Source organism: Anabrus simplex, chromosome 3, assembly GCF_040414725.1.
Source record: "Anabrus simplex isolate iqAnaSimp1 chromosome 3, ASM4041472v1, whole genome shotgun sequence".
In the NCBI taxonomy this organism is placed as follows: Eukaryota; Metazoa; Arthropoda; class Insecta; order Orthoptera; family Tettigoniidae; genus Anabrus; species Anabrus simplex.
The window spans coordinates 107,972,814-107,991,911 of NC_090267.1; the positions used below are offsets into that span (position 1 = coordinate 107,972,814).

Genomic DNA, 19,098 nt, shown 5'->3' on the forward strand with positions numbered 1-19,098 from the left:
AATAGGTTTACTTCTGTGTTGTTTTTGCCTTCTTTTATAGACATCCATTAATAATTTTAAGGTAATTATCTGTTCAGGGCAGCTTCTCCATGGCCTAAATCATCCTTGGTATTCTCTTAGTTCCAGTTCAAGTTGATCTTTATGACGATTGTACAGAATTCTTGAAATGACTTTATATGTGCAATCCAAAAGGGAAATTCCTCTAGAGTTGTCTGGATTTGATTTTTCCCTCCCTTTATTTTGTGTAGTGGATGTATTATAGCTGTAGTCCAATGTTCTTGTAGTTCTTTGTTATTCCAGTTTTCACTGTGCGTTGATGCAATGATATTTTCACTGATTCTACTGCCTATTCCCAAAGTTCTGCAAATGTTTGATCTTCTCCAATTGCTTTGTAGATTTTGACCTCTTTCAAAGCTTTGTAGACTTCATGGATTATGGGTGGGTTTATATTTTCTGCTGATGTTTTAATTGGGGGTTTCTATGTTTGAAGAAGTCTCATATTTCAGTAATTTCTTGGTCATATTTCAACAATTTCTTGAATCCGGGCCAATGACCTAGATGTTAGGCACCTTTAAAGAACAAGCATCATCATCAATATTGATTAGGTGGTGAATTCAATAAATTAACTTATTGTTATTATTCCATTCAAGTATCATCAATATGGATCAAGAATGATATTTATCACATGTAATCTTCCACTGTTTCATCACATTCATCGTTCCACCATTGCTGTATTTTCCTTGGATTTATTTGTGCCTATTTCCTTTTGCTGAACTTCATTTTCTAATCTGGTATTTCCTGCATCACCAGACATGCTTTGACTTGATTTCTATATTTTCTTCATATACTCCTTCTCCAAGACTGTCTCATATTTCAGTAATTTCTTGGTCATATTTCAACAGTTTTTGAATCCGGGCCAATGACCTAGATGTTAGGCGCCTTTAAAGAACAAGCATCATCATCAATCATCATCATTTCTTGGATCCTGTGCTAACTTATATAACAATATGATTGTCTTCGAGTTTTGGTTTCCTCTTCTTGAACTGTGCTTCATTTTCCTAATTTCTTCTCGTTCTTCTCTTCCATGGTAAACATTAAAGAAGGAGAGAGACCAACTGCAGCTGTGCACCATTCTGCTCTGAATGGTTGCTTTTCTTTCAGATCTATAGATTATGATCACTTCAGTTCAGACAATAGTAGATTACACCCATTATCCTGTGATTCACAAAGACGTGGGACTAATTAGCATTATTAAATGCTTTTCCATATCTACAAATCCATGTATGTAGGGCCCTTCATTATTGGTTCTTCTAAGATCAAACATTGCATCAGTATTGCTTCACATGTTCCTCCTACATTTCTTTGAAAGCCAAACTTTTCAATGTCTTGTACATAATTTATGTTAAAATTATACTTGCATATGCAGTAGTTCTCATGCTGGTGAGTAACTACCCTTTTCTCACTGTCAGATTTAAAACTCCCAGCAAAAGTTGCCAGTTTCAGAAATACTTCATGTCACTTCCTTTCCTATTGTTTGTCCTGTTGGAAAGGTATGTAGTTCTGAGAAGCGTTATATTGTTTAACATGAAGTGTTTCTACTGTCATAATTGTAAATGTACTTTTGCTCATTAGATTCCAGGTTTTAGCGTTCCATCTTTATCCACTTCCACATCTCCTCAAGATTCTAGTAAGAGAAAAGATATTGATATGGAAGAGCCCCTTCCTGAAGAAACAGATTCTATCAAGCGGAAGCAGTCTCCCAAGAAGAAGAAGCTGAAGAAGTAGTAACAGGTATATTATCATTCCTTCAGCTATTAGTATTACTGTATTATTAATAATAATATAAAATGGCCTCAGCTACTGTGTGCAGACATTTTGGTTTAATGCCATCCTAGGCTGCCTGCTGGTCAATTTCAGCATTCTGTTTTACTCTACCAAAAGGCAGAGAAATGTATCTTTGATGGGCAATTTAAAGTTGAGTTTTAATTAATTTTGTCAGGTAAACACCGATATCACCACAAATATTTTGCATGTCCACATTTTACGACATGGAGTGCTGAATGGACTTTTTCCGCTCTTCAAATATCCGGCTACTTCTGCCAGGTTTGAACCTGTGATTTTGGGATCTGGAGTCTGACACTCTACCAGTGATCCACAGAAGGAGCTATTCCTTGAGCTGTACAAGTTACTTCTTACAAAATTGTACAAGGATATTTTAATCCTCCTAGTCAATACTGTATATTTTACGTCCAGTTAAGACGAAATGTTACATATAAATAGACATGTTTCGAACCGGTATTGGATCATCCTCGGTAAGACATGTAAATTGAATTAAAAGCATAGGAAACACACAAAATGAAATGTTAATTAAAAAGATTTTAAAAAACATGATGAAAGTTGAAAACTGTGAAATGTTGATCGTTAAAACAGTCTTGAGCTGGTGGTCTTTCTGTTCTAATATTTTGTTCTCCTTTGGTGTGGGTCAACTGGTATCTGTATAACTGTTGGCTTTGTTGTTTGTGTTTTGACATGGGATGATATACATAGGTATTATTGAAGTTGAACCGCCTGGTATTAGTGTTCCGTGGCCAGCTTGTATCACCCGTGTTCTCTGACTATGAAGTCCAGTTGGCAAGCAGCAGTCACTATCATACTAGATGCTGTTGGTTATGTCCGTTGAACTGTAGGTAGTACTGGAATGACGGCTGTATGGGACTGAAGTGCGGTTTCCGGTGAGACTAGCTGTATGGCCCAGAGGCATGGCTGATGTACGCGTACATGCCGCAAGACACAAGCAACTTCACGAAATATAAACATTTAGGCAGAAGGTCTCTTGCAAACTTAATGTGATTTACAATGAAAGATATATTTTGGAAGATTAAAAGCAGTTAGAAACTGAAAATGGCTATGGATATTGAACAAAATGAAAATGTATTCTAGAAAAAATTATGGAATAAGCTGTTCAAGCTCTACAAAAAAAGTCTGTGAGGGCATATACTTATCTCCAACCATTTGCCCTTTAGAGTAATTTTAGTTCATAGTCGGTTGTAAAAAAAATAAAACCTCCTATAATAGTTATACCTGTTGGAAGACATCAGTTAGCAGAATACCCATAGCATCTCCAAAAAGCTGATGCCATGACCTTTCTTGCTGTCTCCACATACTTAACCTTGTTTAGAGGTTGGCAGTCATGATGTTTCTATTGTTATGACTGTTGTTTTGTTTCTAACGTAGAGCTGTACACCCATGTTTCATCTGTGATCACAATCAATACTTGAAGTGTGTAGAATTTCTCTGGACCAAGGATGCAATTTTGCTCAGAAATGTTCATTTTTATTCAATTGTGATAAGGTGTTGACAGTCACTGCACCTATCATACTTACCGTTTCTCTGTCAAAATGTGAAATAATCATAGCATGAGTAGTTAACTGATGTTATCCTGGACCTCAACACTAGATGATGTTCAACTTCAGAGTTCTTAACGCTGAGCAAGTGGGAAGAGGGTACTGCACTAAATACTGAAGAACTCAAACAGTGAAATATTAATCAAAAATTAGTTTGCTGGCTCTGGATATGAATGCAAATTTGAAGATTGATGTTATGTGTTCTTCTGGTGGTATGGTGACGTAATATTTATACTGTGCGGCAAGGTTGTCCCTTATCACCTTATCTGTTTAATATCTTCATAGAATTCGCTATTAGAACAGTAAAAGAAAAAAACCAAAGGGATAAATTTTAATGGTAAACAAATTCATAGTATTTGCTTTGCAGATAATATTGCATTGAAAGCTGATTCAGAGCACAAAATGAGTAGGATGCTCGGTATTCTAATACGTTAGAGAAGTTCAGGCTAAAAATAAACACAAAGAAAATATAAATGATGGTCGTTCAAAAGAAGAAGACTGAATTGAAAACAAACATTAAATTAGGCTGTGAAAAAATAGATCAGGTTAAAGAATTTTGTTACCTGGGTAATGTTATTACCAGTAATAATCAGTGCCTTACAGAAATCAAAAGAAGAATTGCTATGGCAAAACAAGTGTTTCAAAGCAGGAAAAAAATCTATTGTTAAATAAGCACATAGGAATTGAAACCAGGAAGAAATTTGTTAAAACCTTTGTTTGGAGTGTGCTAACTTACAGTTGTGAGACCTGGACTTTGGGAAAACAAGCACAATCAATACTAGAAGCTGCGGAAATGTGGTTCTGGAGAAGACTAACAGGGACGAGTTGGACAGAAAAAAAATACTAATATCCAAATCTTGAATGACGTTGATGAGAAACGGACCTTAAGTTATTCAATAGAACAGAGAAAAGGTAAATTCCTTGGACACGTCCTATGACCTGACACCTTTCTCCAGATTGTCTTCGAAGGAAAGTTCCTAGGGAAGAAGTCAAGAGGAAGACCACGTCTCTCGTACCTTAGGAACATACTCAGCTGGGTTTTGCTTCCTATGTCACGACGAAAAGGACTGCTGAAGACTGTGGGATGTGGCTGCAGCGACAAAGCTTAGCCTTTAGATAATGGACGGACGGACGGATAAGTTGATCTAGGTGCAGTCATGATTAATATTTTGTCTTCCAGTGGTTGTGTCCTTTGGAGAAAGAATAAGACAAGAATAGGGATGCCTAGTTTTCTATATTTCGCTTGACTACCAACACTCTAACCAAACAAGTATGTGATCACTGGTGTACGTGTAGAACTCATCTTCTACCTACCTCGATCTCGAGTTCACAGGGCCGATGACCTTCAATGTTAGGCCCTTTAAAACAACAAGCATCATTGTTATTGTCATATTAACACAATGAGGACCGGTCCCGAGAAAACTCGTGTTTGCCTAGCCGAGCGTTGCGTACCGATCCCGAGTTATCTCGTCTTAGCAGCAGACCCAGCAGACTGGACTTTAGTGCTATCTTTTGAGATATACGGGAACTATTTGGAGGTCAAGGGTGATAGAACTCTGTTATGTATGGTTCTACACAATCGATAGTCGCATTTCTTTTCGGGTATTCTTCATATCATAGATTTTCTTTGCATTTCTTGACAACATGTTTACAAAGTTTGAAGAGCCATGCAAGATGCAGCGCCCAGGGATGGCATGTGTTTAGACAAAGATGAAATTATTCGCGAATTATGTGCTGATGCAGGCTTCGAATATCTAAGTGATGCTGAATATTTAGAGTTCGATGATGAAATACGTTCTAACGGAAATGTTTCAAGTGATGACGAGGGTATAGCCTTATCTTCAAGGTGTGGAACTCACGTAGCACAGAACGAGTCTGATAATTGTGTTATGGGTGTAAATATTCTAAATATTGTAAATAATTAGTGTTTTCTGACAACTGGGTAATGGACAACAGTGAACCTAGGCTAGAGGATTTTGAAGGTGCTCCTGGTATAAAGGTATGGCCTAATGAACCTGGAAACATAGGACAAGTAGCAGGACTTACGTTTGGTGAGGAATTTTTTCAGTATGTAGCTGAACAGACAAATTTATACTATGAGCAGAATTCACATTCTCATAACGTATCCCCTAAAACACTAAAGCGGACTGTCACTAGCAGGGAAATTTAAAAAAATATAGCTCTGTGTATATTGATAGGGCAGGTGAAGAAATCATGTCTGAAAGATTGCTGGCCAACCGATACCCTAATAAAAAACCCATATTTCCGAAAACAATGAGCCGAAATAGATTTCAAAACATATCCTGCATTTCAACTACTATTCAGGAAGGCTACTAGAAAAATACACAATAGTCCTTCAAAAGCAAGCTAGTGAAGTTGTGACAGTTTATTTGAATTCATACACTCCAGCTTGGAGGTAGTTAGAAAGTGGCCGGGAACAGAGCTGTGCATGGGGTGAAGGGCACCCGGTCCGCAATGTGTTAACAGTTAACAGAGATTGTTCTGGCCTATCCTTCAGTAACCCTCCCCTAGTTGCTTGCCACTTCATGAAGTGTTCAGATGGCAGCACCCTTCATTGTAGTGAATTGAAGGCTACCCACCTGGAAGTTAGGTGGATGGTAGAAGACAAGAGACTTGAGCTTGAAGTGCTTCTGGAGAGGAGATGAGGGATGCTATATGACTGTTATCATTATCCTGTGCATCGGCCCACAGACGTTAATATTTGTGTATTAAACATGTAATTATATAAGTGTAGTGTCGCAAGGTGTAAACGAACTTTACAGTAATTTGAGTTAGTGTTTTATAGCTAATAAGAGTGATATTTAACTGTCAGCACTCTCAGTCTTGTCATCACTTTCTGTGTTTTGTGAAATGTCAGACGAATAAATGAAATCTTTGTCATCTGCATCGATGATATCTGAATCGCTCAGTAAAACCCGCCTGTGTTCTGATGCCATGTTGCTTACTGTGTACACAAACATGCATGAAAGAACACTTACAATTTACCGTATTTTCTCGCGTATTTAACGCACTTTGTGTCGAAAAATACAGCAGAAAACTTTGGATGCGTAAATTATTCAAGGAATTCAGATATTTAAAAATTATTTACAATTCCTTTACATTTAAAAGATACATCAAATATAATATAAACATGATTGGTTCAACTCATTTGCGGTTATCGTCATTTGGCGCAAAATTGCAGCATGAGATTTTTTCTGAAAAGGCAAATAGGGTACATCAGGTAAGTTGGTCTCGTGGGTTTGAAGTACCGACACTGGAAAATATTCTTCCCATTATGAGCTGACAGTACGACCTGAAGTGAAATAAATATGAACTATTAAAACTACAATTCAGGTAATGTCATAATAATGACATACCGGCAAAAATGAAAACAGTCCAACACGAGAAGAGCCAGGCATCGAAGGAGGGACCCTGGTAGATTTCTCCAAACCCTTTCATATGCAGTCTTGTACGAGTAACGTGTCCATCCACCCTTTTTCTTTGATGCGAACGTGGATCCCTCGCGGAAATTTTACTTTTTTGTTAACAACGTAAGGTGCAATCTTTCTGCCATCAGCTTTTACAGCAAGCATTGCAATACGTCGTTGTTTTTCGCTTCCGGTAACACGAACGATAACACTCAATGTCTCTTATCGATTGTTCGACTTTGTGGCATATGGAAATTGATTGGCCTTTGAACTGCGGTTCCTGTTTGGGAGATCAAATATTGCTTCACTTAATGCATCTCAGTCACAAAGCGATGAAAATCAGTTAAGTACTCTTTGGTTGAAATCATTCTGCATTTTTTTAGCATAATGTTGTTCTTCGTTGAAGAGATAATAAAATTATTCATCAGTCTTGGCTAACCTTCAAATTTGAGACACTGATTCCGTGTGCAGCGGCTATTTCTCGTCCTTTAAAATCTAGCATTTCATATCCAACATTGCATAACAAAATCATATATTTAAGCAGATCCTCCTCTACTTGCCTATTTTTGGTCCGCGAAATTCTTTGCGAGACTTGTTGGTCGCTTGAAGTGCACTACTGTTACCGTGGTAGTGCACGTTGCATTCGGACACTGAATACTTGCGGCCCGCTGCCCTACTCCCATATGTTTCAGCGTAACTGATTACCGCGAGTTTATATGGTGCAGTATTACTCGAAATCTTGCTCACTGTGAACTAACAATTTTGAGACAAAGAAAACGCACGTCCGTATCCGAAACACTCGTAAAATACACTTAAGAAAAAGGAAATTGCAACACCATGAAGGCATTGGTTGTTTGTGTTGATTCTCAAGATATGGAACGATGCCATGTAGGTATGTAAACGATCAAAGTTTCAGACCCATTGGATTGTTACTACAGGTCTCCCTACGTGATTGATCGCGCAGGAATCAACTCCAGTATACGGACTCTGGTGTAGCGTAGTTGACTTGCAGTCTGTGCAGTGAAGTGTTCCTCATCAAACATACCTCGACGACAGAGAAGAGCAGGCTATCAACAACGGTTGCCATTTGAGAGGGTTCGGATAATTGGCCTGTATGAAGCTGGATTATCGCTAAGGACTGTCGCTGCACGTGTTGGCTGATAGGCTTCTACGGTACAACGTGTATGGCAGCAGTGGTCAAATGAAGGTACCCACACTCGTAGACCTGGCACAGGCCCAGCGCGACAGACAACTGTGAGAGAGGATCGCCGCATCATTCGGATGGCCCAGATGGAACCCCATGCAACAGCAGCGCAAATTAGAGCAGCTGTGGCACCCCACGTTACACAACAAACAGTTGGTAATCGCACGTGTGTAGCTGGCTTACGAGCCCGTGTCTCTGCAGAAGGTGTTCCATTGACCCCGCAACAGCGACGTGTAAGGCTGGCCTGGTGTCGAGAAAGATCGACGTGGGTCGACGAATGGCATAGGGTCGTCTTTAGTGATGAATCGCGCTTCTGTCTTGCCCGCAGTGATCGCCAGAATTGTGTGCGCCAATGTACCGGGGAGAGGGGCCACCCAGATCTTATTGTCGAGAGGCACACAGGGCCAACACCAAGCATTATGGTCTGGGGAGCTATTGGCTTTAATGTGAAATCACAATTAGTGCTTGTTGAAGGCACTATGACTGCTCGACAGTACGTTGATAGGGTACTCAATCCAGTGGTTGTCTCTATGATGGCGAACATTGCTAATGGGATGTTTCAGCAGGACAATGCCCGGGTTCACACTGCACGCATCTCCAGAGAAGCTCTCCACGACATCACAACCTTAGAATGGCCCACCAGATCCCCGGACCTCAGTCCTATTGAGCATGTGTGGGACATGATGGGTCAACAACTGGCCAACTGTCCTCAGCCACCCACAACTCTGGAACAACTGACCCGTGCAGTGCAGCAATCATGGTCCACAATTCCTCAGGAAGCGATCCAGGGCCTTATTGACTCCATGCCTCGACGAATTCGTCAATGTATTGTAGCTCGTGGTGGGCACATCCTGTATTGATTGTTGTCCAAACTTGCGGTCAGAGGGACCTGAAAGTATAATCATCGAATCACAACCAAACACTCGTCCTGCATGTTCAGTTACAGCAATGTAGCACCACTCCTTCTGGGTGTTGCAGTTTCCATTTTCCTCAGTGTATGTTTGTATCAGACTGGAGTAGAGCGTCACCAGTCACTTCTGGGCTGATTCTCTCGCTAAACTAGTGGAGTCGTATTTCCTACCGGCTGATAATAACGCGTTGCCCAGTATTTGCAATACCCAGTTCGCAGTAGGAAGCCTGCTACTTGAGTAGCTGACATCTTTTTTTGAAACGCATCCGGAAGTGCACGTTGGATGTTCGAAAAAGTGGGTGTGTCAAATATGTGAACATGTCTTTTTCTCCACTTTAGCCCCAAAAATATTGAAATGTGTAAATTATGCAAGGACGTTAATTATGCGAGAAAATATGGTATATTATTTCTCTTTGAAATTCAGCTTAATGCACTGGTATACATCTAAGAAGCTCCTTTACTCCTTGGAGAAGTTAACTCAAACATTGTTTTTGTGCAGCAGTGTGTAATTTTGTCCTAAAGATAACCTAAATCAAATGTCAGGCTGAGATGGGCGCCATATTGTTTACTGTGTACAAATAGACATGAAAAAGCCTTACAATTATTCCTCTTTGAAATTTAACATAACGCAGTGGTGTATATGGACGAAAGTTCCGTTACTTATGGGGCAGTTAATTGGAGCATTGTTAGAGTGCAGCATTATGTAATTCCCTTGTAAATTACTTGTAAATGTCAAAATTGATATACAGGCCATCTAAATGACATCACTTCTGAAGGTCTTAAACTTGGTAGCCGAGGCATTATTATTATTATTATTATTATTATTATTATTATTATTATTATTATTATTATTATTATTATTATTATTATTATTATTATTATTATTATTATTATTATTATTATTATTTCTCTCCTGCTCTCCATCTTTTATTTTTTTAATGGTTTATCAAAAAATAAATTCCATACTATGTACTGCTTTGTTTCAGATCTAAGTGCAGAATATCACCACTCCCGGGTATTCCTTCTACAGTGGACCAGAATAAAATTGTCACTTTGAGACATGTCTGTAGAATGTAAATATAATTTTATGTGATATGTTGTATTTTATAACGTGAAAAGAATTAAACCAGTCTTTTTTAATGTTCTTGATTATGTATAAAGTTCTTCCAAGACATAGTTCCTTCTACCACCTTGTTGAGTTTTCTGATGTTTGAAGTGTGTTTCCTTTTTATAAGCTACACAGTTCAAAAAAAAATAGGGGAACATGCTTGTGAACGTATGCTATGCTCCACAAAACAATATCTCACACCTAGGTATATTACAAACTAAACCTTTTCAAAAGAACATTGATGGAATCGCGTTCATTTTCAGAACACAAACGGAAATGTCCAAATAGGGGCAAAAACAAAGTGATAACAGTCCTCCAGGGTGGTTTTTTATCACAGTTGGAGAGCTTCAGTATGGTGTATGTCCTCCACGAGCATTTATCACTACATGGCATGCTCCGTATACGTCAATGGAGGTCACATTGCGGTATCATGTCCCATTCTTCATTGAGAGCCTGTTTGAGGTCTTGGAGAGTCTGTGGTGGAACAGGACGGCCACAAACACTTCTGTCAAGCCTATCCCACACATGCTCGATGGGATTTTTTCTTTTTCTATTTGCTTTACGTCGCACCGACACAGATAAGTCTTATGGCGACGATGGGATGGGAAAGGCCTAGGAATGGGAAGGAAGCGGCCGTGGCCTTAATTAAGGTACAGCCCCAGCATTTGCCTGGTGTGAAAATGGGAAACCACGGAAAATCATCTTCAGGGCTGCCGACAGGGTTCGAACCCACTATCTCCCGATTACTGAATACTGGCCGCACTTAAGCGACTGCAGCTATCGAGCTTGGTTTCGATGGGATTAAGGTCGGGACTCGCTGCTGGCCATTCCTTCTCTTCAATGTCCTGTTCTCGCTAGACAGCTCTGGTGATGCGTGCTACATGAGCCCTGGTATTGTCGCGCTCCTTGAGCCCTGGTATTTTCATGCTACATGAGCCCTGGTATTGTCGTGCATGAGCACGAATTCAGGGCAACACCGTATGCAGTAACCAACACATGCTGTAGCAGTATCTGCCCGATGTGTCCTGCAGCGGTAAGGTTACCACGGACAACGACAAGATCCGTACGGCCATCAGTACCGATACCACCCCACACAATCACAGAACCTTGTCCGAATCGGTCACTTTCGTGGACAACACTTGTCATGTACTGCTCACCACGGCGTCTCCATACGCGTTGACATCCATCACGCTGTGTCAGGAGAAATCTGGACTCGTCTGTGAACAACACAGGTCTCCGTTGGCGAAGTTGCCAGTTGACGTGGGTACGGGCAAACAGAAGACGAGCTGCACGATGTTGGTGCGTTAAACGGGGCACTCGAACAGGACATCTGGGTCGTAAGGACACTTCTCTTAATCTGTTCCTTACTGTCTGGTCAGACACCTTGACTTCAGTGACCCTCCTGAGGTCTTGTTGAAATTCTCTGGCAGTTCTTGAAGAAACTTAACAGCTAATGCAATAAGAAGTACATGTTTAGGCCTTATTTGGCCTTCTTCAGCCTTAGAAATTAATTACAATGATAAAACCAATTCATATAACATTAATATTAGAACATAACATTGAAAGGAGATTTTACGAAAAGTCATATTGAAATTCTTGTCACCACAAGGAAACACACGAGCTTCTTTTGATAATTGACTTCAAAAGAGTAAATTACACCTTGGTCTAGGAGTTTTGGGCAGTAAGTTATGCTAGCAGGAACAAAAAATTTTACATGGGAAGGTTTTTCATTAACGTTATTGACTTCATGTAAGACTTTTCCTATTTTGATTGCACATTTTTTTCATTCAATTTAGCAAGCTGAGAACAAAAACTCTTGCATGTCATCCACAGATGTGGAATTGTTGTTTTCTTCTTGGCAAAAAGGACTTCATTTACTTCATTTAATGCAGAGAGCACACAGCTACCTTGTTTTCTTATTCTTCTTTTCTAGCCTATTTCAATCCACTGCTAGATGTAGGCCTCTTCCATATGCTTCCATCGTTTTCGGTCTTGAACCACTTGGAACCAGCGTGTTCCAGCTAACAGCTTTATGTCATGCAGTGGGTGCAGTCTCCATGTTGAAGTGATAGGCATTGGTTAAAAATGGCAGCTTTGTTGATGTGTGTATTTTGCTAGTGACTGCAGTGACGTCTCTTCTGGGGTCTTCCAATGCCTCTCTTGTGTTCCCATGGTCTCCTGTGAATAATCCTAGAGGTCTACCTGTTGTAGTCTTGTCAAGCAATGTGCCGTACCCATTGTCATTTTAGTCTTGCTATTCTCTCCAGGATGTCTGTTACATTTGTTGTTCTCCTGGTGTCCTCTGAACGGATCTTATCCCTAATGTATCCACAAAGACGCACACAAAATGCTGTCAGTTGGTACAGTTATTTATTCACATCTATTTACAAATTAAACACACACATAACCTTATTCACTGCTGTCACTAGCAAAATACACACACCAACAAAGCCACCATTTTTAACCAATGAATATCACTTCAACATGGAGACTGCACCCACTGCATGTCAACAACAAACACGTGTTCACCAGTGAAACTCCTACTAAACAATAACTCGTTACCATCAAGACCATCTCCTTATATACGTGCCTGGCCAGGCTTCTAGAAAGTTACATTACCAAAATATCTTTTTGAAAATTCCATAGTGCCTAACAACATGATTATAATGTACAGAATACTCTACCATCATCGAGTGCCTTTCTGGAACTTACAGTGTGTTTCAAAATACCGTAGTGGATTACAAATAATATATGCAGGTAAGAATAAAATATTAATTTACCAGTATTTACATCGATTGAACCGATATAAATATCTATATACAGTGCATGTTTCATGACATAACCTCACAAACAACGTGATCATATCATATGTACATATGATGTAGTAATAATAATAATAATAATAATACTAAATGGATGTAAACACTTCATAGCTATACATTACAAGTAGTAATAATAATAGGCATAATTGTAAAATAATAATAATAATAATTTGAGCTTGATACTTGCATTATTTACCCATGGGTGAGAGAATATTTTTTTCAAGTTATATCAGTCATGTGCTCATCCCTAAGGATGATCCCTAGCATCTTTCACTCCATGGCTCGTTGTGTTTGCTGAAGCTTGCGAGCACTTGCCTTAGTCAGAGTCATCGTTTCCAGACAGTAAGTAGTAACTGGCAGCACGCACCTATTATAAACCTTGATCTTCAGGTTAATTGGAACATCCTTGTTGATCAAAATGAATCTTAGTTTTTGGAATGCTATCCAACTCATACGTATTCTATGAGGAATTTCTGCATATTGGTTGTCATTTTCCAAATTTTATCTTGTGTTCAAGATAGATGTACTCTTGGACAGCTTCTATATAATTGTTTCCCATTTTAAGTGGTTGATTGTCTGGGCTTAGTATTTTCGTTTTATTAATGTTCATTTCCAAACCAATCTTAGCAGAGGCAGTTTTTAATTCTTGGGTCACGTTTTCTAGATTTTCACGTATGAGCACAATGTCATCAGCAAAACGCAGGTGGTTCAAATATAACCTGTTGATTTTTTATTCCTTTATTATCCCAATGAAGTGTTTTAATTACATCTTCCAAGGCAAGGGTAAACAGCTTTGGAGAGATTGTGTCACCTTGGCAAACTCTTTTGCCAACTGGGATTTTATTGGTGATGAGGTCTACATCCACTCTGACTACCATTGTTGCTTGATCATAAATGTTTTCCAGGAGCTTTATATACCTTGAGTTTATCATGACATTTTGAAGTGCTTTCATGATTGCCCAAATCTCCTCTGAGTCGAATGCTTTTTTATAATCAACGAAGGCCAGATGAATCTTGATGTTGTACACAGTGGTGTTTTTTTTTTTTTTTTTTTTCAAGAAAAAGGTGAATAGTCTGGATGTGTTCGACAGTAAAGAAACCTTTACAAAATCCCGCTTGCGCGGCAGGTTGATATAAATCCAGTTCTCATGTGTGGCGGTTAGTTACAATTTTAGTCAGGTGCTTGTAAAGGTGTGCTGTCAAACTCACAGGATGATACAGTAGTTCTCTAAATTTTCCTTATCACCTTTCTTGAAGAATAGTATCACTTCAGCATTTTTCCAGTTTTCTGGTATTTTTCCAGAGTTATTGCACTTGTAGAGGAGTATTTTCATGGCTTCTAGCAGATCTCTTCCACATAATTTCATCATTTCTTTCTTTATTTTATCCTCCCCAGGGGATTTTTTTTATTCCTTAGTTGTTTTAGTGCATTTTCAATTTCAGCAGTGGTTACTTCATGTGTATAATTCTGGGCTAGTTGTTCATCACTGGGTGGTTTATTAATGGTTGATGTATACAGCTTGTAGTTAAAATCTCTAATAACTTCAATCAGTCACTACTGGTCTGCATTTAGGGCAGTCGTCCAGGTGGCAGATTCCCTATCTCTTGTTTTTCTAGCCGTTTCTTAAATTATTTCAAAGAAATTCAAAATTTATTGAACATCCCCCTTGGCAAGTTATTCCAATCCTTAACTTCCCTTCCTAAAAACAAATATTTTTCCCAAACTGTCCTCTTATTTTCCAGCTTTATCTTCATATTGTGATCTTTCCTACTTTTGAAGACATCACTCAAATAAATTCGTCTACTGATGTCAATCCATGCCATCTCTCCACTGACAGCTCAGAACATACCACTTAGTCAAGCAGCTCGTCCTTTCTCCCAAATCTTCCCAGCCCAAACTTTGAAACAATTTTGTAATGCTACTCTTTTGCCGGAAATCAGCCATAACAAATCTAGCTGCTTTTCTTTGGATTTTTTCCAGTTCTTGAATCAGGTAATCCTGGTGAGGGTCCCATACACTGGAGCCATACTCTAGTTGGGGTCTTACCAGAGATTTATATGCTTTCTCCTTTACATCCTTACTACAACCCTTAAATACCCTCATAACCATGTGCAGAGATATGTACCCTTTATTTACAATCATATTTATGTGATTACCTCAATGAAGATCTTTCCTTATATTAAACAATGATCCCCAAAAGGAACTTTCACCCCATCAACGCAGTAATTAAAACTGAGAGGACTTTTCTTATTTGTTTATCATCATACCGTTGCCCACTGTCCATCTCACAACATTATCGAGGTCATATTGCAGTTGCTCACAATCTTATTTATTACTCTGTACAGAATAATGCCATCTGCAAAAAGCCTTATTTCTGATGCCACCTATTTACTCATATAGATGTATATAAGAAAATGTAAAGGTCCAATAATACTGCCTTAAGGAATTTCCTGCTTAATTATTACAGGTTCGGATGAAGATTCGCCTAATCTAATTCTCTGAGTTCTATTTTATAGAAATACAGCCACCTATTCAGTCACCCTTTAGTCTAGTCCAGTTGCAGTCATTTTTGTCAGTAGTCTCCCATGATCTACTCTATCAAATGTCTTAGATAGGTCAATCGTGATACAGTCCATTTGACCTCCTGAATCACGATACAAGTTGAGCTTCAGTGAAATAACCTTTTGCTAAACCCGAACTGCCTTCTATCGAACCAGTTATTCATTTTGAAAACATATCTGATATGATCAGAAAGAATGCTTTCCCAAAGCTTACATGCAATGCATTTCAAACTTACTGGCCTGTAACTTTCAGCTTTATGTCTATTACCCTTTCCTTTGTACACAGGGGCTACTGTAGCAACTCTCCATTCATTTGGTATAGCTCCTTCAACCAAACAATAATCAAGTAAGTACTTCAGATATGTTACTGTATCCCAACCCATTGTCTTTAGTATATCCCCCGAAACCTTATCAATTCCAGCTGCTTTTCTAGTTTTTAACTTCTGTATCTTACTTGAAATTTCATTGTTATCATAGGTAAATTTCAATACTTCTTTTGTATTAGTCACCTGCTCTATCTGGACATTATCCTTGTAACCAACAATCTTTACATACTGCTGACTGAATACTTCTGCCTTTTGAAGATCGTTGCATACACAGTCCCCTTGTTCATTAATGATTCCTGGAATGTCCTTTTTGGAACCTGTTTCTGCCTTAAAATATCTATACATACCCTTCCAATTTTCACTATAATTTGTATGACCACCAATTATGCTTGCCAACATGTTATCCTTAGCTGACTTCTTTGCTAGATTCAATTTTTTAGCAAGTTCCTTCAATTTCTCCATACTTCCACAGCCATTTCTGTCTCTATTTCTTTCCAACCTGCACCTCCTTCTCAGTCTCTTTACTTTTCTGTTATAATAAAGTGGATCTTTGCCATTCCGTACCACCTTTAAAGGTACAAACCTGTTTTCACATTCCTCAATCGTTGCTTTAAACCCATCCCAGAGTATACCATTTTTCACCGATCATAGTTACATTTAGAAAACTCCCTCATGCCTGTTTTATCAGCCATTTGGTAATGCCTAATAGTCCTACTTTCATGACTTCAGTAATGTTTTGTCTATCTGTGGCTATTTCTCCATTCTGGTTCTTAAGTTTTGTAATTTTTGGTCTTCCTGTAGACATGCTGTTCTTTACAATCTTCATATTTTTATTTTCTTCAATTGTCTGTATGATCATGTTATTATTAAATTTTCTTAGATCTTTCCTTATATCCTTGCAAATGGTCTTGTTAAAAAAGTTTTATATTCTGCTGTATCCCTGTCCATTGTCTTCCTGTCCTTAATGAGCTGTATGCTATTAAGTGAAAGTCGACTCCTCTTATTAGTTTTCTTCGATGGAATCTTCTTTGCTGCAATTTTAGTACTGACTGTAATTTTCTCATTGCGTTCGTTCACATCCAAGTATTTAAAATGTTTTATTGGGTTAAGTTTTTTAGTAAGAGCTTGTTGAGAAAATGATTGATGTTTTTCTAAGTCCTCTATTCTTGGAAAAGTGTGCCCCCTTGTCATTTTGGACCGTTCAAGTTTGAGGTCAAATGTGAAGTTTCCTCAAACTAGTCTATGGTCACTTCCTGTATTAAATCTGTTGAGAACAGTATCTGTACAATATTTCTTCTTGTTGGTCAGTATAAAATCTGTCTCATTCTTGGTTTGTCCATCAGGGTTCTTCCATGTCCATTTTCATTGGATGGGCTTTTTAAATATGGTATTCCTGCAATAGAGATTTTTGGCTATGAGATATTCTAGCTATCTTTCACCTCTTTCATTTTCATTTCGATTCCCTAGTTCATACGTACCAATGTTCTCTGGGTCTCCGATTTTCTTGTGACCCACTTTTGCCAGTAGCAATTAAAAGATCTGGCATATGGCTGAGGGAAAAATGGTGGGTCAGTTTGTTTGCGTAGTATTATACGAGCAATGTCATGCGGGAAAAAGCACGTTGTCTGTCTTAAAGGTGACCGATAGTAAGGGCAACGCCGTGTATAGAAAGTAGAATGCACATCTTCTTCATGGCTAATTAATTAATTATACACATAAATGTGCCTCGATAGACACTATCTATTGGTGAAGACCGGAATAAAATCCGTTCAGTACTTCCTAAGGTTAACAATTTCAAACAGACAGAAAAAATGAACCCACTTTAATTTATACAGAAGGTTGTTCAGGATCTCTGGTACAAGTTTGAAGGTCGCTGGTGGCATTGTTATCAACTTGAGCACGTCAAAACGGGGAGTGATGATTAGTGTGTGTGTCCTCCGCATCGCAAGCTCTGCGCCTGCAAGCTCCGCAACCCGCCGTAGCACTAAAGTTTCTAGCAGCTATGAGGTGTCCTCACTGTGCCTGGCACGCTCACCGATGACGTCTGCCAGCGATATATAAGGAGCTTCGTTCCGAGCCTCTCCAGGACTACCCCAATGTTCGACGACCAGACCACACTGCAAGTCAGACACAGAGGCATTCCCCTTTAAAAACTTGTTTTGAACAGGTGGCAAATTGCTGGCCGTGAGGTTTCACCTCTGAACATTGCCTCATTATCCTGATCCCCATAGCCATGTCGAGCCCCGAGTATAGCATTCTGCTACTCCCTTTAGTCCTCACCAGTGCTCCGACGTCCACCTTAGCATTCTGCTATTTGAATAAATTAATGCAAGTTCCTTGCAAGTATAAACCTAGTACCAGCATTCTGCCTCTCTCTACAAGTTACGCTTGTAATTTCACAGAAGATAGTTTTCGACTATCAGGACAATTTATTAGTGAAACAGACTATCTCCTCAAGATAGAACTAAGTGTATATAGAACTCTCATATTGTATAATTGTACATATGCAACAGACATTCAATTTAAGATTTAATTTCAACATTTCATATCCTGTTTTCGGTTCCTGAAAACCATGCTTTTTTCTCCGCAAAATGCACGGCGGTTACTGCTTGTCCGTTTAAGATGAGCATTATTTTCCCCCCAATCATGAATGGAACTCTCATCCTCATCATACTTTCTTCCCACTGCATGATTAATATGGAGCTTTTCTTCAGCCATGAATGACCTATAACAAAGACTCATTCTGCCCATCTCAGATGTGATATTAAACTGACGCCACGTAAATAACACCAAATATACGCAGCACGGTTCTCGGTTTTGGTGGGAACAAATTCGCCAATTGGTTGGGGCGAAAAAATATGACTTCCAGATTTCTCTAAGTCAGGAGTACTGTACCAACCTTGATGCAAATAATACCCGCACCCTAAATTTCTGCCGTCAAATTTTGAAAAAAATATGCAGGGATTATTTGTTTATATACAGTATTTTTGAGGGCAACTGTTTTCACAAATAAGCTAGTGCTGAGTCAAAACACAGGTCCCGTTTGACTAATAAACATCTGTTGGTTCAGCTGAATATAGTTTTAACGAAAATAAACCCAGATTTTAGTGAATAATAGTAAATGTAAAAGAAATATAATTAAAAAATAATATTGTATTTTTTATTTGTTTACTATAGTCTAAAGTACATAAACCATAATCAGTATTTGTCTAAGAATCAGCAGCTCCCACTGCTCTCATTGTCCACTTACGCCTCTATCTACTAGTTCGTTCTGAATTATGTGGTGTTTGCAGGTTGCTTATCAAGTGGTATCATTGCTAAATTAAGTAACACA

The 19,098-nt window shown here is 38.8% G+C and overlaps 1 protein-coding gene across 1 annotated transcript in view; it reads left to right on the forward strand.

Annotated features, from left to right (window-relative positions):
* Dis3 (exosome complex exonuclease RRP44-like protein Dis3) overlaps positions 1-10,086 on the forward strand; it is a 403,141-nt gene extending 393,055 nt beyond the window's left edge. The window contains exons 18-19 of the mRNA XM_067142669.2: positions 1,633-1,791; positions 9,933-10,086. Of these exons, the coding sequence (XP_066998770.1) occupies positions 1,633-1,785 (153 nt within the window). The 3' untranslated portion in view covers positions 1,786-1,791; positions 9,933-10,086. The remainder of the gene's footprint in view (positions 1-1,632; positions 1,792-9,932) is intronic.
* The last annotated feature ends 9,012 nt before the right edge of the window (positions 10,087-19,098 follow it).